The 26,190-nt window shown below is 40.1% G+C and overlaps 1 protein-coding gene across 1 annotated transcript; it reads right to left on the bottom strand.

Moving 5' to 3' along the window:
- Positions 1-408: 408 nt before the first annotated feature.
- LOC125238472 (phosphatidylinositide phosphatase SAC2) lies at positions 409-26,106 on the bottom strand. Its single transcript, XM_048145832.1, is given in 19 exon segments — positions 409-611; positions 867-1,585; positions 1,588-1,668; positions 5,086-5,209; positions 6,365-6,471; positions 7,412-7,574; positions 8,661-8,829; positions 9,347-9,471; positions 10,393-10,507; positions 11,532-11,602; positions 12,217-12,378; positions 14,292-14,457; positions 14,841-15,033; positions 16,462-16,534; positions 19,088-19,199; positions 21,263-21,447; positions 23,789-24,073; positions 25,386-25,759; positions 25,925-26,106. Coding segments are annotated over 19 exon segments (3,426 nt in total). The 5' UTR covers positions 26,022-26,106; the 3' UTR covers positions 409-506.
- Between the last annotated feature and the right edge of the window lie 84 nt (positions 26,107-26,190).

The raw sequence follows: 26,190 nt of genomic DNA, 5'->3' as shown, positions 1-26,190 counted from the left end.
AATGCTCCGTCTAGTCACACCTCGGACAATGGCGATCAAATATATGAAAGAGGCGCGTTCCTACGCACACGGTCTAAGGTCGTGTAGGTGAACGCGTATCGTGCTTGTGTGAGATAAGACAGGTCGACTGGGCGATAACTGTGAGGTAACCGAGAGCGAGTGGGCGGCACTTTCAGCGGGGAGCGGGAGTGGCCATACTGGTGGTCGTAATAGATATAATCACGGGACGCGATATATGCCTGTGGTGACTTTGAGTTGGCTCGAATGCTCCGTCTAGTCACACCTCGGACAATGGCGATCAAATATATGAAAGAGGCGCGTTCCTACGCACACGGTCTAAGGTCGTGTAGGTGAACGCGTATCGTGCCTGTGTGAGATAAGACAGGTCGACTGGGCGATAACTGGGCGGCACTTTCAGCGGGGAGCGGGAGTGGCCATACTGGTGGTCTATTAGTAGAGGTGTTCTGTGGGTCACTCACAGCGACGCGATATAATCGTTAGGTCACTCACAGCGCGACGAGGCGAGTGTTGCAGTCCCGCCATTTCTCTTGCAGTTTTCTGTGCTCTTCGTATTGTTGCTCGGTTATATGCTTCACCGCAGTCGTTGGGCCCTGTTGGCAAAATTATACAATTTTAAATTTTAAATGTATGTAAATATATTTTGAGGTAAAAAATCTTGATAAATGACCTCTGTGAAACTGAATGAATAAACTACTTTTCACTTACGGGCATTTTCAGAAATTGGGACCCAAAGGAGGACGACAAAAATCAAAAAGATAATCACGGTAATCACGGTCTATATAAGTCTAATGAAAATAACCGTGAATCATTCAAAACTCTTATCCCATAAATGTAAAAAAACTCACCTTGATTTTCCTCGGATCCAAATTCGCCCCCAAACTTTGCACGCCCTTAGCCAATTTCGTTAGCGGCGACAACACCATATCCTTAGTAGCGGCCACAGGACTAGCCATACTCTTCAACTGTCGCAGCGCCGACTCGCTGTGACTCTGCGCTATGTTCAAAGTGATCTCATGCTGAGAATTAGACCTATGGTAGTTCACCCCTTCTGCCTGTAGGGATATATGATCTATAGTTATATCGCTGGAGCTGTGAGATAACTTCTGTGAGAGTACTAGTGAATTTGGAGGCACAGGTTTGTAATCCTCGTTTTCGACTTGAATTTCAGGAGTTTTCGAATGATTCGAACAGGTATCAGCTTCTAGGTCGAAAGGGTTTTTCTTGCTTATATTGCTCGGAGTTTTAATAGTTTGTTTGTCAACTGGGGTGGTTATGACTACGCTAGGGTCGAATTGTTCATTCGGCTCTATTTTAGAGGAGTATAGTGGGTTTTGAATAAGTTCGCAGTCGTCTTTTTCTTTCTGCTGTGATCCTATGTAGTGTTGAGTATTCTCGAAGTTGTCTAGCGTAGGTTCGAAGATGTTAGTCCTATTTTCATCATCGGACGAGTAATCACTGGACATGCCGTCGGAAAGGCTTCCTTTCTTCTTAGTGTCGGTTTTGCCGCCTAGTGTGAATATTTTCTTGGTTTTGGACGAGCCCTGGTCAAACTTCAGTTGAAGGCTGGGCGCGCGCGAGCGTTGAGAGAGTGAGACAGCTTGTTTAGCTTGCTGAACTGTTCTGACATGTTGGTCAGGGCTTTGGATCCTGTAATGATGAGATTTTATGAGAATGTGCTTTAGGAGTCTTCTTAGTGTAAGGCTTAGTGCACGCTCATATTGGGCGCGCGGCATGCATGTCAAACAATGGAAGCTCATCCAAATATCTTGAGTCGACGCTGCATATCGTACACGCTCCGCCGGCCGAGCGTCCACCTAAGGCCTAAGCTAAGCCTTACACTTAAAAGCAAAAGGTTCATGAAATTTAAGTAACGTGTTACATTAAACCAGAAGGATAGGATATCGTCACTACTTTTAAAAAAACTTGTATCTTCGTCTGTCAATGAAAAGAAAATTGTAGGAATACATATAGACTTACTGCGTTTTAACTTTGAGGAACAGCGTGAGATATGAGATTTTTTAAAAGTAGTGACGATATATTGGTTAGGTTTCTTTGAATGTAGTGCAAACTGCTCAGAAATAGGAGCCTCGCAATGCGGGGGGCTTTGTCGAAGAGCTAAAGGAACTAGAAATTAATTTACGTCACATTGATACTTCGCCTTCGACGAATATACGTACAAAATTTGCCAATATCGATATACGAATAACCAGTTATAGCAACACAACTTGTCAAGTGACAAAATGAAGCTGTCTTTAATTCTATTGTAATGCAAAATTTTAATATATTTAAATATCCCGATGTACTCACGTTAATACATCGCGTTCGGCGACTTGTTTCGAGCCATAACAACAGTATATCCGTATATTTAAATATGTCTCACGGAAGTTTAATGAATAGCTTTTTTTAAAGGTATTCGGGACTTGGTAACTTAAAATAGTCAGACGAGAAATTTTAGGTTTTATGTTTAATGATAACATAGTTTTTTGACGTGTTATTGCAATAAATTTTAAATTTTATACATATTAAGCTAGCTTTTATATATAAAATTATCAACTATGACAACTATGCCTCGTTGCTGCTATAGTCTATAAATGTCGTTAGTAACTTTAAATGACCATTAATGACCGGTCCACTTGAACGTGACGGTCAGTTTGCAAAACTATACCGATGTGTATAAGGTAAATCTTGGGTGTGTTTACTAACATTTGTCTCTTCGCTCCGCGCGTTCGACCGCCGATAGCAAATACACCTAGGCGTTTGCGAGCAACCCACGATTTGGTACAACACTTCCTCTGTTGGCGTTTGGGGTCTGAGGTCATCTGGAGGGGATAGGGGGTATAGTTAGGATAGGCATGTGATTTGAAGGAATTGAGGATAATATGTATAACTAGCGACCCGCCCCGGCTTCGCACGGGTACTATACCTACATGTAAACCTTCCTCTACAATCACTCTATCTATTTAAAAAAACCGCATCAAAATCCGTTGCGTAGTTTTAAAGATTTAAGCATACATAGGGACATAGGGACAGAGAAAGCGACTTTGTTTTATACTATGTAGTGATGTAAAAAGTAATATATGAGGAACTGAAAATGGACACGGAACTAGGACATGATAACACCTAGATTAAGTAATACTGAAGACAATATGACCCCGTAAACGTCAAATAAATACGATATCAGACCCTTTAGCACAACTTGCCTTGTTACGCGCGAGTCCATAGGTATTACATCAAGCACGACTTTAAGTATGGACTCGCGCGCGACAAGGCAAGTTGTGCTAGAGGGTCTGGTAAATGATTAGGGTCAAATTGTCAAAAATGAGGTTCTAAATGTTAACCATGTGTCAAGAGACGGCACTCAATGCAACTTGACTACAAACTTTATTTTTACAAAAATATTCTATATCCATTCTCTTTGATAATGGCGTGGTCCATCATCATCATCATCCTTGCGTTATCGCGGCATTCACCGCGGCTCATGGGAGCCGGGGGTCCGCTTTGACAATTAATCCCAATATTTGGCGTAGGCACTAGTTTTTCGAAGAAAGCGACTACCACCTGAGCTTCCAACCCGAAGGGTAACTAGGCCCATTGGAATTGTCCGGTTTCCTCACGATGTTTTCCTTCACCGAAAGCGACTGGCAAATATCAAATGACATTTTGCAAATAAAGGGTGTCCCAGAAGTAAAGAGACATTTTTAAAAATCTTACTGGCCGAAAATTTTATAAGAAAGAAAAAAAGGTTTAGGTGTCATGACGTCTATGGTTTTCTTATCTGTCATTTAAAGCGGGAATTTCATTATTGCGGAATATTTTTTCAAAATGAAGCGTCAAGAATATGAAGTATTTGCTAACAGAGTTATTCTATTTTACGAATCTCATAATAAAAAAGATACAGTAAACCACTTTCTTCAAGAAGGTGCTAGGCGAACTAGTATATATAGAATTATAAGACGTTACGAACAAATGGCTGAGACTAGTTTTAAGAAGATTCCGGGAAGAAATAGGACAGTGGCGGTACCTCGTAATATAAATCGGGTTAAATCGATTTTTGACAAGACTCCTTCGACGTCCGTCAGAGTGGCAGCTGATAAATTAAAAATACCTAAGTCGTCTGTCGCCAGAATAAAGAAGAATGATCTAGGTTTGAAAGCATATGTAAAACAATCAGCTCCTAAATACATAAAGGACCAAGAGCAACGTGCAAAACGAGGGTGCCGAAGAGTTTACAACAGTCAGCTAAGCAAAGTACTCGTTATTGACGATGAAACTTATGTTCCGGTGGATCCCAACGATGTTCCTGGAAAGCAGTATTTCCATTGTACCAGTCGTAAAGATGTGGCTTACGACCAAAAAATTGCAGCAAAAGCCAAATTTTTCGCAAAATATTTAGTGTGGCAAGCTATAGACCAATTTGGCAATGTCTCCGAGTCATACATTTCGTCAGCCTCCATGAACGCAAAAGTGTATCTGAACGAATGCATTATTAAACGGTTGATACCTTTTATAGACAAGCATCATTTCAGGGATAAGGTTATCTTTTGGCCGGACATGGCGACGTGTCACTACGCTACTGATGTTACTCGGTACTTAGAGTGCGAAAACATCGACTTTGTACGTAAAGAAAAAAACGCTCCTAATGTACCACAAGCTCGCGGTATCGAAATTTTTTGGTCCTTGTGCAAAAGGGAGTACAAGAAACGACCAGAGAAACCTAAATCCATAAAAGCTTTCAAGCAAATATGGACCAAATTGTCCAAAGAAGTGGCTGCAAAATCAGGAACAGCCGTAATGCGGCGGGCCTCAAAAAATTTAAGAAAAATTGCTTACAAAGGTGTTGCCAACGCAAATTTAATATAAATATAATAATTTAATTACTTTTGTTATTATTTTCAACGAAAATTGTTACCTTTGATGTTTACTTTATATTAAAAAACTTGAAAATAAATTTGTCTCTTTACTTCTGGGACACCCCATTAAGTTCCAAAAAACTCATTAGTATGAGCCGTGGTTCGTACACACATAATATTTATTTAGCAGTTTTACTATACTCGGTATACTTACCGACGCTTCGTATGTCAGCGACTAGTTGCGTCTCGCTCACATTTCTTGTGATAGTGGGGAGGCGAGATAAATCCAAGTATAGCGAAGATCTGGCACCACTCGACGCGGCTTGCATTGGATGTATCTATAAACACGTATAATTAAATACGTTGCAACATAGCTCACATTTCATAAGAAACAAATTAATAGTATTTTATACAATCGTGATATAATACAAAGCTTTTCAGTCGAGTACCATGTTACGCCTTATAGTACGGTACGAGAGTGAAAAGCTTAATTATATCACTATTGTATACAATACTTTTTCTATGAGTCATCATCTTCATCATTAATGGACGAACAATATCATCATTCAAGTTAAAATTAATGTTAATAGCGTCGTTCGGCGTTGTATCAACATCGAATTACCTGGCAACCAATTGTCTGTAATAACCGTCTCTGATTGGTCGATAACGCGATAGATAAAAAAATGTGTTTCAAATGCAGAAAAATTTGCCAGGAAAATTTTTGAAAATTTTTCAGATGACTAAAGTGAAGTGTAATGAAAAAATATTTAATATTATAAGTTGACTAAGTGTCAAAGACTATCCAACACTGAAAAGTCAGCACGTATAGTTTAGTCTATGGTGTCCTAATTGACAGATTAAAGTTGACGAGTAGAAAAAATCATTTGTCGTCATCTTAATGATTCACACTAGGTATATGTATATCAATGTAAATATATATGACTGTATGTTTATTTTAATTACGTATATATGTAAGTTTATCTTGAATATGTATAGTTTAATATTCATCTATCCATAGTTTAGGTTACAGTTTCCTTTTCCTTCTTTTTATTAAGACACTGCACCTACTTAATCTTTCTGGTTTAGCCCATTGGTTGACTGGTAGAGAATGCCTTGAGGCATTAAGTCCGCCATTTGTACCTTATTTTGTTGTGCAATAAAGATTAAATAAATTTGTGGCGATTATAGAATTATTTTAAGAATGATCAAGTGTTGACCTTAGAATGATATGTACCTCATAAACGATTGCAGTATATGTTACGAAACAGTTTATTTAAACTAGAATATTACATCAACGTGAGTAGGTAACGTGTAGCGCCATCTACTTGAAATAAATAGGAAAGCTTAACAAATCAATGTTTTTACCTTATTTACTACAAAACAGCTAGGATTGTACGCACATACTCGCAACATTTGATTATAAGTATGTAGTTTTAGTCGAACATCGTTTGCTACCGAGCATAGACCTTTAGCACGGCCAGGTTTATAGTTACCTTAGATTTCCGCCTCTCCAATTTGACGCCGCTATGGAACGGAATGGGCGGCAGTTTAGCCACATCACGCGCCACCACCAGTGATTCGCAGATGTAATGCAACGATTCTGGGAACAAATACAATAATCTTAGAACTAAACTTCATCGCGAAAACACAGCCAAGTAAGTGACAACCCTAGCGCAAAAGTGAATCATCAAGAACAAGTGCGGGTAGTTCTAAATTCTTCGCCAGTCTACCCGTGACCACGGACATAATGTGTTGTTGGAAACGTCGGGCCAAATATGTATAAATGTAAGTGTTTACGCGATTAAGTCCCGTTTAGTTCTGAAATTATGAGTGCGAATCATGTTAGTTTAAATCAATATATAAATACAATAATCTATTACGTAATCTAAAAAGACAGTAAAGGTCCAATGGAGGTGGAATATAAATAGACATAAATATTTTCTAGGCGCCTTTCTTATAGTTAGGCCTGTCAATCCCTGTTATTGTGTCAAATTTATGTATTAACCCTTCGAGCCCCAAGCATTTATACGTATTTACTTATATTTTACTGACATCATATGATGTCGCTGGGACTCGGGGTTAAGCCAAATGCCATAACAAAGCTTGAGATAGAAGTAAGCTATGGTGGCGCCATCTAACATCATCATACATTATTCAGAATTAATGTAAAAAAACAACCTTAAACAAGTTTACAGAGTTCGATTTAATTAGATTTTACAGTTTGGCGAAACTTTAATCATATGCTTGTGTACATTGTCTTTTTTGTTAAATAAAAAAGATAAATTTTTTTGTTCGTTTCTTTTTATAAAACAGAGTCCCTGTTTGTTTGTCCGTCTTTCACGGCAAAACGGAGCGACGAATTGTGATTTTTAAGTGGAGATAGTTATAGGGATGGAAAGTGACATAGTAATCTTATAAATCATGAAGTACCTTCTATCGAGGAAAGTTTATGTGTATTTTTTTATATTATTTATTAAATATGATTCAAAAGCTCTTTTATCTTGTTCTTTGTCATACAAATAAAGTTTAAATTAGCTTACCAATCATCTCGTCTTTAGTATTAATAACCACAGCCATGTTATTGAAAAACCTCAGGGTGGTAGACCGGAACATATGGAAGTAGCCAGGCTCGTTGTTGTACGTGTAGTTAATTCTTATGCACGATATGGGCTCCGATGTGCTCTTGCGGCCGACGCCGAATATCTGTAAAGAAGGTTATTTTTAGTGGCGACAGAAAGCGAAGATTTTGAAAAGCCTTAGTGATTAGACTTATATTGACCGGGATATAGACCGTGATTACCTTTTTGATTTTTAACTACTAAACAACCAATGCGACCAGTGGTAACGCTGAAAGTGAACGCAGCCGACGCGCGCGAAGGAGGGTAGATCGCGCGCTGTCTATGCAACTTTAACATCCACCCGCCTTCGTCAGTTTTCCGTGATCATGATGCATGCAACTACGTCGAAATATCGGGAGCTCGACAAAAATCAAAAAGGTAATCACGGTCTATATCCCGGTCAATATAAGTTTAATGAAAATAACCGTGAATCATTCAAAACTCTTAGCCTTAGTGATTTTAAAATCATAATAACGCCTACCAAAAATCGTAAGTAATCTTCAGGCTTTCTCGGAAAAACTCGAATTTTAAATATTTGACGTTGGTAAGAAAAAAAAACACAAACACAGGCGTTTTATCATTTAATGCCAGCGGGTAGAAACGCATTTTATCCATTAGTGGATAAGTAATTTGAACTTGATATAGTCTAATTTTCTGCTTTAAAAATTGGGGGAATCTAGTGATGAAAATGATTTATCACCTGTGGAACTACCAGAAGCAGTGATAAACGCGTTTTTGCGTTGTACTTTCCTCGCTGTAGTGGGGAGAAAAGTTTTGTGTTACACACGGGTGCAAATGTATTTTCTCGTGTGTTGAAAAACTCGCAAGTTCAGGATTTTTTCTACTCCCGAACTGTAATTCGCCATTTACAGGGTCGTGCATAGATCTTTAAAACCCTACATAAAAGTCTATTCTATGGCTTTGGGCAGCTGCGCTGGCAATGCAAAATACAGGAAACAGTGTGAATTTCAAGAAATGTATCCTAGAAAAGTATTAAAATTAAGTGCATGGTCGTAGAGAAAGTATTGTATGCAACGGCGTTTAACTGAGTAAAAAAATACTCGTGGCGTCTTCGGTTCGCCTCAAATTGTTACCCGCCACTCGTCTTTTTTGGCCTCCTTTAAACACCTGTTGCATAAAATACTATTATTCTCGAACCAGTGTATATTACCGTGGCGTTAGTCTCAACAGTGCCGAGCTCCACTGAAGTGATGTCCCGAAGTGGCACTTTCTGTACCGACAGCACGCGGTCTGAGGTCTCGTCGTAATCTGCCACGTGGTACGCGTCGCTGGTTAGGAGGAGTACGCTATCCATTTCCGTTTCCGATGGGTCGCCGGTACTGCAAAGAACGAAAAAGCCGTTTTAGCTGTAGTTCTAAGAAAGGATTTAAGATTATTCTTCTAGTCTTAATCAATATGAACTTAATATCCATACTCATATGGTAGGTGTAGGTGTCTGTTTGTTTGTCCGTCTTTCACGACAAAACGGAGCGACGAATTGACGTGATTTTTGAAGTGGAGATAGTCGAAGGGATGAAGAGTGACATAGGCTACTTTTTTGTCTCTTTCTAACCCCCCCACCTCCCTGTAGGGGGGGTGGAAGTTCGTATGGAGCATTCCGCAATTATCGAATTTAACTCGAGCGAAGCCGCGGGCAAATGCTAGTTAAAAATATTGCTCAAAAGCATTAGAATTATGATAAAAGTAACTGAAAAGAAATCAATCCTAAATCCTGGTCGCGGCAACAAATTGGAACGAATTCATTGACATAAGGTTTTTTTTAAGAGCGATTATCGCAAGAAAAAACACTAAGAGGCAAGGAGAAGATAGAAGGTGTCAATATAAGTAATATCTTACTTAGGATCAGCGTCGATGAGTCCCCAAGCGCCCAATACAGGTTCTGTGTCCACGATGAGCTTTTTGCAATCGTCGATAAGCGATTTGACGTGTTGCGCCATAGCTGTTGTGTCCACGCTTTGTTCCTGCAAATTTACTTTATTTAAACTGATTGTTTTTTGTCACTTGTAAGGTAAATTTCAAATGTTCGATTTCAGGCGATTTTTAACAGCATAGAAACTGCTTTTTTAAGAGTGTTAAAGCGGAGTTTCGGTTTCGATTACGGCACAAAAACTGTGTAGTGGGAGATAATATAAAAGGGTTTTACCAAGCATGCATAGATATTGAAAGGTTGCACTTTCAATCTTATTAGGTTTAGAAAGATGAAACTATCTACATAACAGGCTACGGTCCAAATTATTGCCACTACTTTGTGTTTAAGAAATAAAGGGGAACGGGTCTAAAGCAGGTCATACACTGGACTAGATGAAACTATTTAAAGAGAAAAAAACATCCTGGTCACAGCACCAAAATGTAGCTGCTCCTCTTTATTTTCTTGTTTACATCGAAGGATTACTACTCTGTTGTGGAATAAAGGGAAAGGAAAGGACAGACTTATATGCATATTCTAAAATAGAGCATGCACTTGCGTAAAACATAGCAACCTTGTTTGTGATGCACTCTATTCCGGTAAGTCGTTTTGGGATGTGCCGTGACTAAGAAGTTTCAAAATCCTGGTCACGGCACCAATTGAAAACTAACTACTGCATCTATTATTTTTGGGTTAAATGGAAAGGGTAGGGTATACACTCGCGACAAACATGGCCGTCTTAACTGCAGTACATTCGATGCTAGTCAGCTGTTCAGGAAAGTGTTTTTGCGTTTTCAAATCCTGGTCACGGCACCAATTGAAATCTAACTACTGCTTGTACTTCTTTCTTATAAATAGCAAAAAAGAGAGAGAGGAGGGAGAGAGAGAGAGAGAGAGAGAGAGAGGGTTAAAGGAGTAGGATAGGATTATATACATAGTCTAAAACAGGGCATGCACTGGCGGGAAACACTGCCACCTTGACTGCATTGCACTCGATGCCGGTCAGTTGTTCAGGAATGTGGCGCGATTCACCCGTCATCACATCTATCGCCGTTTGTCGGAGTGCATCCTTGAATGTTGAGAGGTAGTATCTGTAACAAAGGGTAGTTCATTATAGACGAGTATTATTCCTTTTTCTTTAGATGACAGCGAAAAATCACTAGATTAATTAAACAAAAATAATCTTACTAACATGGTTCACAATGGCTAAGAGGAGTTGTTGAGTTTTTGTTGTAAAGTGACTGTTTGTTTCATACAACGTCAAATTATTTAGCGGGGTTTTCACCACGCGTGGCAAATGTTTTAAAGGACAAATAGCTGCCAGGCGCCAGAATAGATAAATTAATCTATTGAATTAAATTTAGTCCTCAAAAATAAGTTCTAAGAAACCACAGGAGAGAAAACTTACTTTAGATCAAAACTGTTTATAAGGTCATTTATTAGTCGTGTTTTGTAACAAAAAAAATGCCAATTGAAAAAAATATATCGATAAGACCCAATTGCGATAAGGGAGGTCACAAACAATTGTTAATAAGCGGACACAAATAACCAATATTAAACTGACAGTTTAGTTTTAGAGCTACAATTTTCCAAGTTTACACAATTTTGAGTGCTTTTTGTTTAAACACAAATATTTCTATAAATTGAAAAAGGTAAAGCGGCAATTCAGAAACCAAGCCACACTGACCTCCCTAATCCATACGCGATCTCCACAGACAACATCTCCTGTGTTAAGGGCTGTCCAAAATAACTCGGGACCAATTCTAACTTCGGCTTATCCGTGTCCATCTCAACGACCATAAGACTGGCCGTTTTGAAATCGCGCCAAACGCTGTCGTGCTCCTCTATGGTCGTGTAGTTTATGGGCTGCCCTAGGGCGATGTCTATGGCGCATTGTGTCATCGCGTCGCTAAAATGGCGGATCACGAATCTGCCAGGAGAAAATGCCCGTCATGTTGTTCTTTTTTGCGTGAGCTAATATAGTTACATGATTTAGAATGTACAATCAGCTAAATTTAATTATAGTTTCATTCTTGAATATATATTTCTGTGGCTTCAGCGAAAATGGGTACAAGTCTCACGTAGGTAAAGTAAGTAAAAAATATAAATAATTACCTGCTAGCTGAATTCATTCCATCTTTCATCATGCCTGTGAATTTTCTTTCGCCTGTTCGTGTATAATCGCCCTGTAGGAGAAAGTGAAATTCATTAATGTCAACAGATTAAATAAATAAATTACAAGAGATCTCTAATTTTTTTGTAGAATATCATGGTTACATTCCTCTTTCTTTTGTAGTACCTGAGCCCGTAACCGAATGTCATTTCTGCGACGCCAAACGCCGCAGAAATGCTATCTATCTCTATCCCTCTTGCGTATTGGCGCGACAGAGCCAGACTGCATTTCTGTGGCTCTACGGGGCCTGATGCAAAATACGAAACGACGAAAGGTAAGTCGTTTATTTTTTCTTATTACTTCGAATATTGTAAAAAAACCTGTAAGATGGTAACATTTCGTTACCATAAGTACCTTTCTAAACATGCGTGTATTTGCCTGTTAACGAATGTTTTTTGAGTGTATATCCCCACACCATGCTTTTATAAAGTGAGATTAAAATACCATCAAATTCCGCATGGTTTTTGACGCATCACCAAAGTAACAATATTTTCCACACCATGCACTTGTAAAGCAATATTAAGGATATCAGAAAATTTCGCGTTGTTTTCGACGCATCACCAAAGCTGTCTTCGTGCATTGAAAAATAATTCACTGCAATAATCAGTAGGAATTACTGCGTGGTACCTTAAGTGCCTTAGTGCCCGCATACTGTCTAGACAGTATGTCTCCGTTGTCAGCCCACTGTGTCAGGAAAGCGTTGCGCAAAGCTGGCGGTAGACCACTTCCCGGCGCTCCAAGGCCGAGGCGGCATAGTTGGAGCTCCAATACGTACTTGGCGATGGCTGTCTGTGGATAAATAGTACATTACATCAGAGGCTGGGAAAATGAGGATTTCCGGCCAAGTGGGTATATACGGCCGAGCGAGCGTGCGAGCGAGGCCGGATAGAGATACGAGGCCGGGAATCCGTTTTCACGCCGAGGCATGTATAGTGCTTTTCTCAAACATACAATGAAATAAAAAAAAAAATGCTCTAAAGGACAATATTTTATAAAAAAAAGTTACTTTGCAGGCCTAGGCCTGAAAAATAATATGAAATCCCTTTACAGTCCTCTCGAGTTGTCGCGCCCAAAAAGCGATACTTCCCAGCCCATTTTAAGGAACGTAAAGACAATATTTCATTGCATGTTTGAGAAAATGAGATTTTTAGGAGAACAACTCAAAAAAATTGATTTATTCGGTTGTTAAAGAAAAACGAAGGTAAATACAGTGCAGTAAATATACAAGCTTTTGGGTTCTAATCTAGTGCCGACTGCCAAGGAGTGAAATTCCTATAACCCGGCATCCTTCAAATCTAAGGTGAACAGGCATCTTCTGGGCGAGCTCACTCCATCGTAGGCCACGTCTTTGCCTTTGGCTAGTCTGTGCCCAAGAGTAAGCCAATTTATAATTTAAAAAAAATTAACATTAATCTTGCTCAAAACTATTTAGTCTTCGAATTCTGAATGAAAAAGAACCCCGCAGCAAACATAGGGAAAAAGTGGTTTCAGTTAAATCGCATGAAATTTTAGTATGATGTAGAATTAAGTCTGCTGATTATTTTTTTATAAGGGCACAACTCTCTCAGACTTATACTTTCGAAAATAATTAATTTAATTGTTTTATACAAAATATATGTAAATTTACCTATTTTACGTAATTCCTCCAGAGCAAAGATGCTCTATTTTGCATAGAGTTCGTAACATAGATAACTGATAAAATGAAAGTCAATGTGACAGACAGCTACATTATAAAGATGATTTATTCTTTTCGATAATTACGTACTTAATTATAAGCACATTTTAATTAAGCACAACACTTATGTTAAGCATACTAGATGATGGCAGCAAGAAATCTTTGCTTTGTCTGCAATAATCTTGTCACTCCTCGGGGTTTGAGACGTATTCCAATCGACAACCTACAGAAAGTCGATATTGCAATCCGATATCGGGAAACTATTAATAACTGTCAGTAACTGTCAGTGAGTATCATTTAGATATATTGATTTCTAAAAACACGTCGCGTAAATAGAAAAATATATACTTGATTATTTCTGAAAGTATAAGTCTGAGGGAGTTGTGCCCTTATAAAAAAATAATCAGGAGACGACATCATACTAAAATTTCATGCGATTTGACTGAAACCACTTTTTCCCTATGTTTGCTGCGGGGTTCTTTACAGTGTATTAGAAACGATGTCAAAAATAACATGAAATCCTAGCAAAGGGAGTAAAAAATAAAAGGGGGATTGATAGTGATGGATTGAGGCTTAGGGCCCCCACAGACGGGAGACAAAACTGTTTTGTCTCCGTCGCTCGGTCTATGGGCTAGTATGAAGGTGCCACACGAGGCGACGCAACTTTTCATACAAATACGAAAGTCGCCGAGCAACTGTTGCCTCCGTGTGCGCGGGGCCTTAGTACATATAGCGAATTAACGTCAGCTGCCAATGAAAGATCTCCCAATGGAATTATGGGAGCAACTCCATCCACACTAATATTATAAATGGGAAAGTGTGTGTGTCTGTTTGTTTGTCCGTCTTTCACGGCAAAACGGAGCGACGAATTGACGTGATTTTTCAAGTGGAGATAGTTGAAGGGATGGAGAGTGACATAGGCTACTTTTTTGTCTCTTTCTAACGCGAACGAAGCCGCGGTCAAAAGCTAGTAAACTTATAAATGGTCGATTTTCTGTAAACAACCGTCATCAAATAACATTCTTACCTGTACTACATTAGTCCGATCAAGACAGTCAATGCAGTTGACTCGGAAAACGCCAGTTTGACTGCATATGAGGCCTCTGTCGTCGCGCCAGCAGAAACGCATTTCGTTGATGACTTCCACAAGCGCATTAATGAGTATACTGACGTTCTCGTAGTGCATACCTCGGCTGTGAAAAAAAAGTAAATGATGAATATTATAAATAAATATATACTACTCGTAATATTAAGACATCTACGTACATTCTCACACAGATTTCAGGTCCCATGGTAGCCTCAAGAAGCATGTGAACATTTGTGTCATACTTTCTAGCGGTGACATAGTATCGTACTGAATCCAAAGTCACATCAAAAAAATATACGAGAATTTGTAAAAATGTACTAGACATGTAACAAGAAAACAATGATCAATATGTCACCGCTAGGAAGCACACTTTCTGGTGGGCGCTATCTATTTCACTAATCATACTAACGAGCGATTTTAGTCGACTGGAGCCGATACCGCGTCGATAGGTTTGGGGAACCCTTATTCTGTGCCCCAAGGAAAACTCACCAAGACTCGTGAAAGTCAAACGTAGCGTATATCAGGTCCGGACTGTTATATTTCAGCACATGTTCTCCGTAAGTATCGAATATAACCTTTTCCCTGCCTTGCTGCTCAACCAAGTTAACTATGCACACTTGCTTGTACAGCTTCAGCTCTTCGTCAAAGTGCTTTTTGAAGGCTTCCTGTGTTTCCTCTTCGCCTGAAATTGTACAATGTAATAAATATACCGTCTAAGTGCGTTTTCACATTATCCGATCCGATATCGGATGTCGGACCGATATCCCATACATTACAGCCGCCATCTTGGATTTTTTCTATCGAAATACTTCCGACATCCGATATTGGATCGGATAGTGTGAAAACGGACTAATACGCTTCTATTTTCAAGCAACGCCTATCTAGACTCTTGGACTAAGAGCCCAGAGACGCCAGACCTTCCTCATATTCTCTAGGATGAAACTTTGGGATAATGTAGAGTTTGTATCGACGTTTAATATCTGCATACTATCTAGTACGGGCCGTCGGCCATTTTTCATGCTATAAGGTTTTTTTAAATACACTTAAAGCTCGGCCAGACATGCTCGTTATGATAGCGTAGGCGGAGCGGTAGCGGAGAGTCAGCGGAGCAGCGACGAACGCTGGCGAATAGCGCGGATTGCGAGCGGAATGCTCGCGGATATATCATTGCGCTCCGCTAACGCTACTCTATCAAAACGCTTTATGTGTGGCGGAGGCTTTACTTTCCTTATATTCTCAAGGTCAATTTTTATACATGTGTTAGAAAATACTGTTATGAATTGATAATCATCATTTCCTAACCATTTGCGCCGGCCGCATCTTGAAAAATTAGGTTAAGTTAGAGAGACTTAAGCGTCTGGTAAAAGTTACGGCCGGCGTAAAATGGTCTGGAAAGGATGATTATCAGATCCTTACAGTCTTTTCTATTACATATATAAAAATCAGCATTGAGAATTCAAGGAAAGTTAGTGTTTTTTTTAATCTGCAAAAAGTGGCCGACGGGCCGAACTAGGTAATATGCAGACATTAAACGTCGATACGAACTCTACATTATCCCAAAGATTCATCCTTGAGAATTTGAGGAGGATCTGGCGGCTCTGGGTTCTTAGTCCACTAGACTAGACGTTATGTATTCGTTGATAGAATTGTACTGGTATGCACTGGAGTAAAATAATAATGACACTGAATATGCGTATAGTACTCATCATCATCATCATCATATCATCCCTTTATCGCCCACTGCTGAGCAAAGGTCTTGTAAACTATGTGAGGTGTGCAATAATGAGTATTGTATTGTATTGTAAAGGCCTCTCTTCTAATAGGTACGCCACTTCTCCCGGTCCTGGGCTAGTCCATCCAGTTGTGCCCCGCAATTTTCCGGATGTCGTCGACCCAACGGATGCCAGGCACTTGCATTTGTTAGCGGCCACCATTCCGTTAACATTTTAGTCCACCTGCCATCACTCTGCCTAGCAACATGTCCCGTCCAATTCCATTTTAGTTTAGTAATATTAAACCTACATTTTGCACCTTGGTGAGATGACGGCTCTCGGTATTCGATCTCGATCTTGCACTACCTACTCGTACTAGTATTGTACCTACTACTTACCCTTATCTAGCCGCGGGGGTGGTCTAAATTTGTACTCCGGCTGACTCCAGAAAATAGGCACCGAACCTCGAACCTGTAAAACAAGCATTAAATTTGAAACTTCTACAAGAATTTGGGATGAATTTGTTTGAGAGATAACGGCCCAGCCACGACATTGGTCTAAGCGCGACAGCGGTGAGCGGCAGCCATACGTGCGAATGAAAAGTCCCATCGCTGTGACTCGCTCCAATATGTGGCCGCCGCTCACCGCTGTCACGCTTAGACCAATGTCGTGGCTGAGCCGTAAATGTTACTGTCGCCATCAAATATATTGGAGCTGCCGAGGTGTTTAAAAATATCTGAACACACACTTAACGCCTTGACAACAGGCTTTCTTACCATTTAAATCATCATCCTCCTTGCGGTATTTATTTATTTATTTAAAATACGTTACACAGCATGACAGTAAAAACCAAAGCACTGAGTAACTAAAAATACATAAAAGCATAAAAAATAAACACATAAAGTAGCAAAAATCAACACAACACCAATTAACTAGATTTAGGTGAGGTTATAGAGGTTATCCCGGCATTTGCCTCGGCTCATGGGAGCCTGGGGTCCGCTTTGACAACTTATCCCGTGATTTGGCGTAGACGCTAGTTTTTACGAAAGCGACTGCCATCTGACCTTCCAACCCGAAGGGTAACTAGGCCTTATTAGAATTAGTCCGGTTTCTGTACTACCACAGTATAATAAAGAGTACTATCGTACAGTATGGCCACTCCCGTTCCCCGCTGAAAGTGCCGCCCACCCCCTCTCGGTTACCTCACAGTTACCGCCTGTCAAAAACGCGAACAGTCGACCTTTCATATGTCACTCATACAAGCATAGTACGCGTTCACCTACACGAGCTTAGACTGTGCTAGGAACGCGCCTCTTTCATATATTTGACCGCCAGTGTCTGAGGTGTGGACTACATAGTACTGTACTATTACTTTGTATATGTATATATATTATGTAATTACATTGTGATTTACGAGGTTAAATTACATAATTAGTACGATTTACAATAACCACATAAAATAAGGAAAGTAATGGGCCACCAGCGCGTGACGGTTTGAGTTCAAATTTAGTGGTTATGTAATCGTATAGTTAGGTTTTCCTTTCACTCGCGCTCACTTTTATCTTTTACTGTAGTTTTGCTGACATTAGTCAGAAGTATCAGAATTACTTTCCAAGATGCATCAATGTTGAAGCGCTGGTAGTCTAGTGGTAAGAGCGTGCGACTTTCGATCCGGAGGTCGCGGGTTCGAACCCCGGCTCGAACCAATGAGTTTTTCGGAACATATGTGCGAAATGTCATTTGATATTTGCCAGTCGCTTTTCGGTGAAGGAACACATCGTGAGGAAACTGGACTAATTCCAATAAGGCCTAGTTACCTTTCGGGTTGGAAGGTCAGATGGCAGTCGCTTTCGTAAAACTAGTGCCTACGCCAAATCATGGGATTAATCATATGCCAATGGACCTACAGAAGACCTGATCACCCTTAGCGACGAGGCCAATAAATGGCTGATTGGACTTAATTTTAACCTATGAATGTTTCTGTTCTTTGCCATACGACTAAATAAATCATGGGATTAGTTGTCAAAGCGGACCCCAGGCTCCCATGAGCCGTGGCAAAGCCGGGATAACGCAAGGAGGAGGAGGGATGCATCAAATGTTGATGTATTTATATTGTATGTATTTATAAGCTTTATTGTAAACTAGCTTTTTCCCGCGGCATCGCTCGCGTTAGAAAGAGACAAAAAGTAGCCTATGTCACTCTCCATCCCTTCAACTATCTCCACTTAAAAAATCACGTCAATTCGTCGCTCCGTTTTGCCGTGAAAGACTGACAAATAAACAGACACACACACTTTCCCATTTATAGGCTACTTGCCTCCTAGTCAAATAAAAAAAAAAATTTTTTATTTTTATTTGTAGTTCCAAATTTTTTACGAGTATTTGTGTAGTGAACCCCGTGTGGTGACGGATGGAGAATTTCACCACCCCCTTTCTCTCCATGGGTGTCGTAGAAGTCGACTGTGGGATATGGATTAATTTGTGGCGTAGGCGAGAAGCTGACAACCTGTCACTGCAATGTCACAACACAATTTCGTTTCGTTTTCTTTCAATCCCTTCTTGCCAAGATTTGAGCAGGTCATGTGCTCTGCCTACCCCTTTATGGGATACAGGAGTGATTGTATGTATGTATTTGTGTAGTAGCAAAGAGGATCGAGTATTATAGAGAGTTACTGTCGAAGTAAAATGTGTAATCACAGTACATAGACTGCCATCTCTTGACACAGGCTTAAAAGTATGGAACCTCAGTTTTGACAATTTGGCCCATGTTCTTGTTTTTAGCTTGTGTGTTAAAATGTCAAATATTAATATTAGCGCCATCTAGCTGAGCGTACCCCAAAGGTGTAATGCCATCTAGGCCACCGTACCTTTTTCTGTATGGTACTGAGGTACGTTTTTTTATCTTAGACTTTATCTGTCTATACGGAGTTATATATGTCTTTGGTAGTAGGTACTAGTAAAAACAAAATCCTGGTTGCTTTCGTATACAATAGAAAATAATAGATAATAGTGAAGTGAACTCACTTGAACAAAAGAAGCCCTGTGTATGCTATCAGAACACATGATGGAGACGATCTGCTCAGTTTCCACGTAGTTGGCTACATGGCCTTCCGGCTCGATTCCTCGTCGATTGTACCTAAAATAACACGTAATATTTAAAGGTACTATACAACTTAGGGCCAGTTGCATCAACCACATTTGACAGGCACAACATCGTCACGCAACAGATGTCTATGGAACTTCCCATACATTTTTTTATGGTATAGGAGGCAAATGAACAGGCAGGTTGCTCGACCGCTTAACGAACGCTTTAACGGTGACAGACGGTTTGATGCAACCGGCCCTTAATAGATTAAGGAAATAGCGACCAAAATGTGCGCTTGTCGTTATATTCATTCATCGCACAGTTCAATTCGTAATGGGAATATATGTAGCTCGATCGCTATCGCTATCTATTAGTGACTCCTTCTCACTCTCTATTGTAAACAAATGAGACAGAGTATATTTGGCTTACCTAGTCCCAGCTTGGTATCTCGACCGCCGCGATATAACGCCCAGCGTAAAGGTTTCATCGCAAGATCCCCCGCTTGATAGCGACTGTGTTCAGGGGGTTCGCGTCAACTAGCTCGATCGCTATTAGTGACTCCTTCTCACTCTCTATTGTAAACAAATGAGACAGAGTATATTAGGCTTACCTAGTCCCAGCTTGGTATCTCGACCGCCGCGATATAACGCCCAGCGTAAAGGTTTCATCGCAAGATCCCCCGCTTGATAGCGACTGTGTTCAGGGGGTTCGCGTCAACTAGCTCGATCGCTATTAGTGACTCCTTCTCACTCTCTATTGTAAACAAATGAGACAGAGTATATTAGGCTTACCTAGTCCCAGCTTGGTATCTCAACCGCCGCGATATAACGCCCAGCGTAAAGGTTTCATCGCAAGATCCCCCGCTTGATAACAACTGTGTTCAGGGGGTTCGCGTCAACTAGCTCGATCGCTATTAGTGACTCCTTCTCACTCTCTATTGTAAACAAATGAGACAGAGTATATTAGGCTTACCTAGTCCCACTAGTCCCAGCTTGGTATCTCGACCGCCGCGATATAACGCCCAGCGTAAAGGTTTCATCGCAAGATCCCCCGCTTGACAACGACTGTGTTCAGGGGGTTCGCGTCAACTAGCTCGATCGCTATTAGTGACTCCTTCTCACTCTATATTATAAACAAATGAGACAGAGTATATTAGGCTTACCTAGTCCCAGCTTGGTATCTCGACCGCCGCGATATAACGCCCAGCGTAAAGGTTTCATCGCAAGATCCCCCGCTTGACAACGACTGTGTTCAGGGGGTTCGCGTCAACTAGCTCGATCGCTATTAGTGACTCCTTCTCACTCTATATTATAAACAAATGAGACAGAGTATATTAGGCTTACCTAGTCCCAGCTTTGTATCTCGACCGCCGCGATATAACGCCCAGCGTAAAGGTTTCATCGCAAGATCCTCCGCTTGATAACGACTGTGTTCAGGGGGTTCGCGTCAACTAGCTCGATCGCTATTAGTGACTCCTTCTCACTCTCTATTGTAAACAAATGAGACAGAGTATATTAGGTTTACCTAGTCCCAGCTTGGTATCTCGACCGCCGCGATATAACGCCCAGCGTAAAGGTTTCATCGCAAGATCCCCCGCTTGATAGCGACTGTGTTCAGGGGGTTCGCGTCAACTAGCTCGATCGCTATCTATTAGTGACTCCTTCTCACTCTCTATTGTAAACAAATGAGACAGAGTATATTAGGCTTACCTGGTCCCAGCTTGGTATCTCGACCGCCGCGATATAACGCCTAGCGTAAAGGTTTCATCGCAAGATCCCCCGCTTGATAACGACTGTGTTCAGGGGGTTCGCGTCAACTAGCTCGATCGCTAATATCGCTATTAGTGACTCCTTCTCACTCTCTATTGTAAACAAATGAGACATATTATATTTCGCAACTTCATTCTTTGCGATTTATTGTATATTAGGCTTACCTAGTCCCAGCTTGGTATCTCGACCGCCGCGATATAACGCCCAGCGTAAAGGTTTCATCGCAAGATCCTCCGCTTGATAACGACTGTGTTCAGGGGGTTCGCGTCAACTAGCTCGATCGCTATTAGTGACTCATTCTCACTCTCTATTGTAAACAAATGAGACAGAGTACATTTGGCTTACCTAGTCCCAGCTTGGTATCTCGACCGCCGCGATATAACGCCCAGCGTAAAGGTTTCGTCGCAAGACCCCCCGCTTGACAATGACTCTGTGTTGAGAGGGTTCGCGTCCGCTGGTTCCACCGCTATTTGGGATAAGTGGACGAATCCTTGGATGATGGGTAGGACCCATTCGTCACAGTGAGGGCTCTGAAAAAAAAATGTAGTAGAAGGGAATTGAAGGGATGGAGAGTGACATAGGCTACTTTTTTGTCTCTTTCTATTCTAACCCCCCACTTCCGCCAGCATTCCGGAATTTTGGAATTTAATGTGAGCGAAGCCGCGGGCAAAAGCTAGTCCATACTACCATACTAATATTATAAATGGCAAAGTGTGTGTGTCTGTTTGTTTGTCCGTCTTTCACGGCAAAACGGAGAGACGAATCGACGTGATTTTTTAGGTGGAGATAGTTGAAGGGATGGAGAGTGACATAGGCTACTTTTTGTCTCTTTCTAACGCGAGCGAAGCCGCGGGCAAAAGCTAGTAATTTATAAATGTTTGTTGTAATTAACTGCCGACGCAAAACGGACGGGGTGTTTAACGGCGTTAGGCGAAACAATATTAGGACATTTAAATTAGGCCAAATGATCATTATGCCAAAAAATATTAGGCGATCTAAAAATCGAAGAAAAAACTTTAGGAATCTAGATATACATCCATAAGTTTGACGTATCTGTTTGTCTGTCTGTGACATCGTAGCTTTCGAACGAATGAACCGATTTTGCTTTTTCCTTGTATCGTGGTTATACGCTATATATATAGGTACCTCTACCTAGTATATATAATTCTTATGGTCCTAACTGTCAATCTGTGTTTGCCAATCTAACTATACGCAGTAATGCCAGTAATCTCGTTCACTAATGTCACATTCCTCTTTTTGCTTCTAAAAACGGGTCTCAAAGGATTGTGTCTAGTGAAAGTGAGTATTATATTTTTTGATTGTGTCTCTACATTCTACCATAGATTAAAATATAAGAAGATCATACCATCCCATACATTAAAATGCGACCGCCTAAGAACGCACGTACACTACACCACACATAGATGGCGCTACAAAAAAAATGTCTTGTAGCTTTTGATTATGGTTTAGGTGTCTAAGTGTCACTTTTGACATAGATTTATGGCTTGAAAGTGACAATTAACGCCAATCTACAAAAAAGCGATGGCAACAAGGCATTTTTTGTGTCGCCATCTATGTGTGGTGTAGTGTATGCGCGTTCTTAGGCAGCGTCCCCACTTAGGCGTCGCGTGTCTCGCGGCGCGCAAGGGACGTCTCCGCCACGCCGCCTGAATGTATGAATGCCTGAATGTGTTATAGGAAGGACGTAAGACGCGCCCCAGGCGGCAGGCATACAAAATGTACTGAGGAGACGTTTTTTGAATTACATTCAGGCGGCGTGGCGGAGACATCCGTTGCGCGCCGCAAGACATGCGTCTCATGAGTGGACGCTGGCTTAGGCGGTCGCATTTTAATGTATGAGACGGTATGATCTACATAGGAAAATTACATTCTCAGCCTATGAAACAAGCATATATAAATGACGCATGTAACTCGTATTAAAGTTCCATTCAACTGAGCGTAAATACTCATCGAATTTCCACTCCGCCCTTGACATGATCCAGTTTCCGGTCACGGGTCGAAACATACTTACTTGATTTTCAACCGTAACTCATAATCGGAAAGTCTAAAATACATACATGCGTCATATGAGTTTGACTAAAGAAAAATCTGTATTTATTCGATGGAATATGAATCATAGCACTTAAAACAGAAGTTTTAAATCGTAATATATGAGTGTATGATATGACCAATAGTCTTAGAGCATAGAATAATCGTTCTGCAGCTCCAATTCAGATTCCGCTATCTAAACGGTTGCGGATCTTCAGTTTTGTGTGAGCGAAACATTCATGTATAAGTACACTAGTTTTTTCCCGCGGCTTCGCTCGCGTTAACTTCTAATATAGCGGAATGCGTCATACAAACTTCCACCCCCCATTTTAAGGAAGGGAAAAGTAAGGAAGTGGTTTGAAAGAGACAAAGAGTAGCCTATTATGTCACTCTCCGTCACTTCAACTATCTCCACTTAAAAATCACGTCTATTCGTCGCTCCGTTTTCCAAACAGACACACACACTTTTCCATTTATAATCCATACTATAATATTATAAGTGGGAAAGTGTGTGTCTGTTTGTCCGCCTTTCACGGCAAAACGGAGCGACGAACGTGATTTTTTAAGTGGAGATCATCGATTTAAACTTAGTAGTAGTTTAGATCGATGTATGGGTTTGTTTCTTGCGAAGTGGAAGCAGCGATCAAGCACGGCAATGCTACCAGCCTTCTGGGCACCCTACCATCTGGCGCCGAGCTTGCTCCTGTTTCTTTATTTGTATGTACATATATTTATTCCGTGTTAGATTAAGTTTAGTAGTTTAAGTTCTGTTTATTACAACACATGTACTGATTTCATTAATAAACACTTTACAATCCTTACCTCTAAAGCAATGACATCTTTCAGCATATGTTTATTCCAGAAGAACCGATCATCCACATGTTTCCACCACCTCGTAATATCCGATACAGCCTTCGTGACCCCCTCCTCTGTCTCCAATACTTTCTCAATCTCATACTGCCGTTGTAGTGAGTTCGTCAAATCAAGGGTCCGAGAGTAGAAGAAACTGTCAGTGTCGTCAAATATCTTGTACAGTTCGTCTGTTAGGCGTTTGTCAAAGCGTTCAGAAACTTTGAGATCGCCTTGCTTCTTCACTGTGTGTTTAACCTGAAGGAAAGTATATTATTATTATTATTTGTATCTCCGTTTGAAACTCTCAGGTCTTTCGAACCTGTTAATTTATAAGGCGTGCGTGGGAATATAGATCCATGTAGAGGCTCTTTGGGCAGCTTTGTAGAATGCCTGCTGGAACCCATTCACGTGATATATAGATACGCGTGAACCGGTTTCAGCAGGCATTGGACTCTGATAGTTGCCTGTATCCAACTATTCTTTCTTAAGATGTGTTCTTTAAATTCGTTAAATAGTTATCTAGTTGGTTCTTAAACTGGTTGACATTCAGTGTCATTAAATTTGTCATGTAGGTAATATTTAATCATGTGTGAATGTATAGTATTTGTATGGGAAATAAATAGGAAAACATTATGAGGAAACCTATATGCATCTGCAAAAAAATTCAAAGGTGTATGGGAATTTCATAATCTGCATTGGGCTACTACTGGGGACTCTCATGTGTGATATGAAGCCTGTGCCTATCGCGGGACACATGGGCCATTTTTTCAAAGTTGTCCACCACACTTTTTTTGGATTTGGAAATTTTTATGTGGTTTCCACTCAGAATGGCGAGCTCTTTCAATCGTAATAGGAGAAAAAAGTGTCCATAGGTTTTTTCCAATTCCGTTAACATTTTTTTCAAACAGAATGGAATGTTTAAAAAATGTATGGAAATCTTGGGACAATTTTTTCTCCTATCAGGATCGAAAGACCTCGCGATTTTGAGTATGAATAGCGTAAAAAATACCCATGTTACAAAAAAAGTGGGGTGGACAACTTTGAAAAAAATGGCTCACATAACAGGCTCAATTATTATAGTAATAACAAAAATTGATTGAGAGAAAGCATTACTTTACCCAGTTTGACATTATGATATAAGTCTTGAATGAGCGAGCAGGTCTTATCAATCTCCAACAGGCAGATACATAATTCAAATATTTATTTTTAACAAGCTGAAAGTTTTAACCATATCATATGCTAAGTCACGGTCCCGGGTTCGAATCCCAGTAAGGGCATTCATTTGTGTGATGAACACAGATATTTGTTCCTGAGTCATGGATGTTTTCTATGTATATAAGTATTTGTATATTATATATATATTGTTGGCTGAGTACCTGCAATACAAGCCATCTTGAGCTTACCATAGGATTCAGTAAATCTGTGTAAGAATGTCCTGTAATATTTATTTATTTATTTATTATTTACTTATTTATTGTTTTCACAACCAAGACATTGAAACAAACAGTTTCTGAAGCTATGTTTAGAATGAGAAATCTAGTTTTAATAGACGTATAGGTCATCTTACCTGTGTAGCCGCCTGTTGCGTTGTCGTCTTTATAGTATTACTAACACTCTTCACCGCCCCCACAGTTTTATTTAGAAAAGCTGAGTTTTCAAACAACCGAGCCCCCATTTTCTTACTAGCACTCTTCGGCCCCCCTGAAGAGCCGTGCTTAGTACACGTAGACAGCTGAACATCGTGGTTCACAGCCCCAGAATTAAGAAAAGCAATTGACTTAATTTTGTATATTGTGTGGTGAAAATATATTTGGCCAACAGGTACCGCCTCCTTGATGATTATTAGCCGGGGCTCGTAGACGTTGGTATGCTCTACCAACCCGATAATGCCTTCTGTTATGCCTAAGCATTCTATATCTTCGATATCTGACAGATCCCATGCTGAAAAGAATCTTGTATTTAGAGATCTTCTAAAAGCACAAAACTTCTTCTATAGGCATTTTAGTTGTTTATATTAATATAATTCATCAAAATATTTTAATTTTTACATTTAATTTAGTTATATAAACTGCAAAAAAACGAAAATAAAGTAATTAGAACACGTACCTGATCTGACTGAAAATTTCGCAGTAAATCGATTCCACCACAAACTTGATTCGTTTCTAACAAATATATAATACGATTCTGATCTAAACAATTCCATTTTTGTTCAATTTAATTCACGTCTCTTTCGTTTCTATTGAAATTCATTGTGTTTATTATTGTTGCAATTTGTAAGCGACTGACGTTTCATAAAAGGGGAGGGGGCAGCTGAAAGTTATGTTGGTGCCATTGATAATTTTTTTCTGATTACAACCGGAAGTCGTGAGGTA

Source organism: Leguminivora glycinivorella, chromosome 23, assembly GCF_023078275.1.
Source record: "Leguminivora glycinivorella isolate SPB_JAAS2020 chromosome 23, LegGlyc_1.1, whole genome shotgun sequence".
NCBI lineage: Eukaryota > Metazoa > Arthropoda > Insecta > Lepidoptera > Tortricidae > Leguminivora > Leguminivora glycinivorella.
The sequence above is the reverse complement of the archived record's forward strand: the minus strand, read 5'-3'. Positions and strand labels throughout refer to the sequence as shown.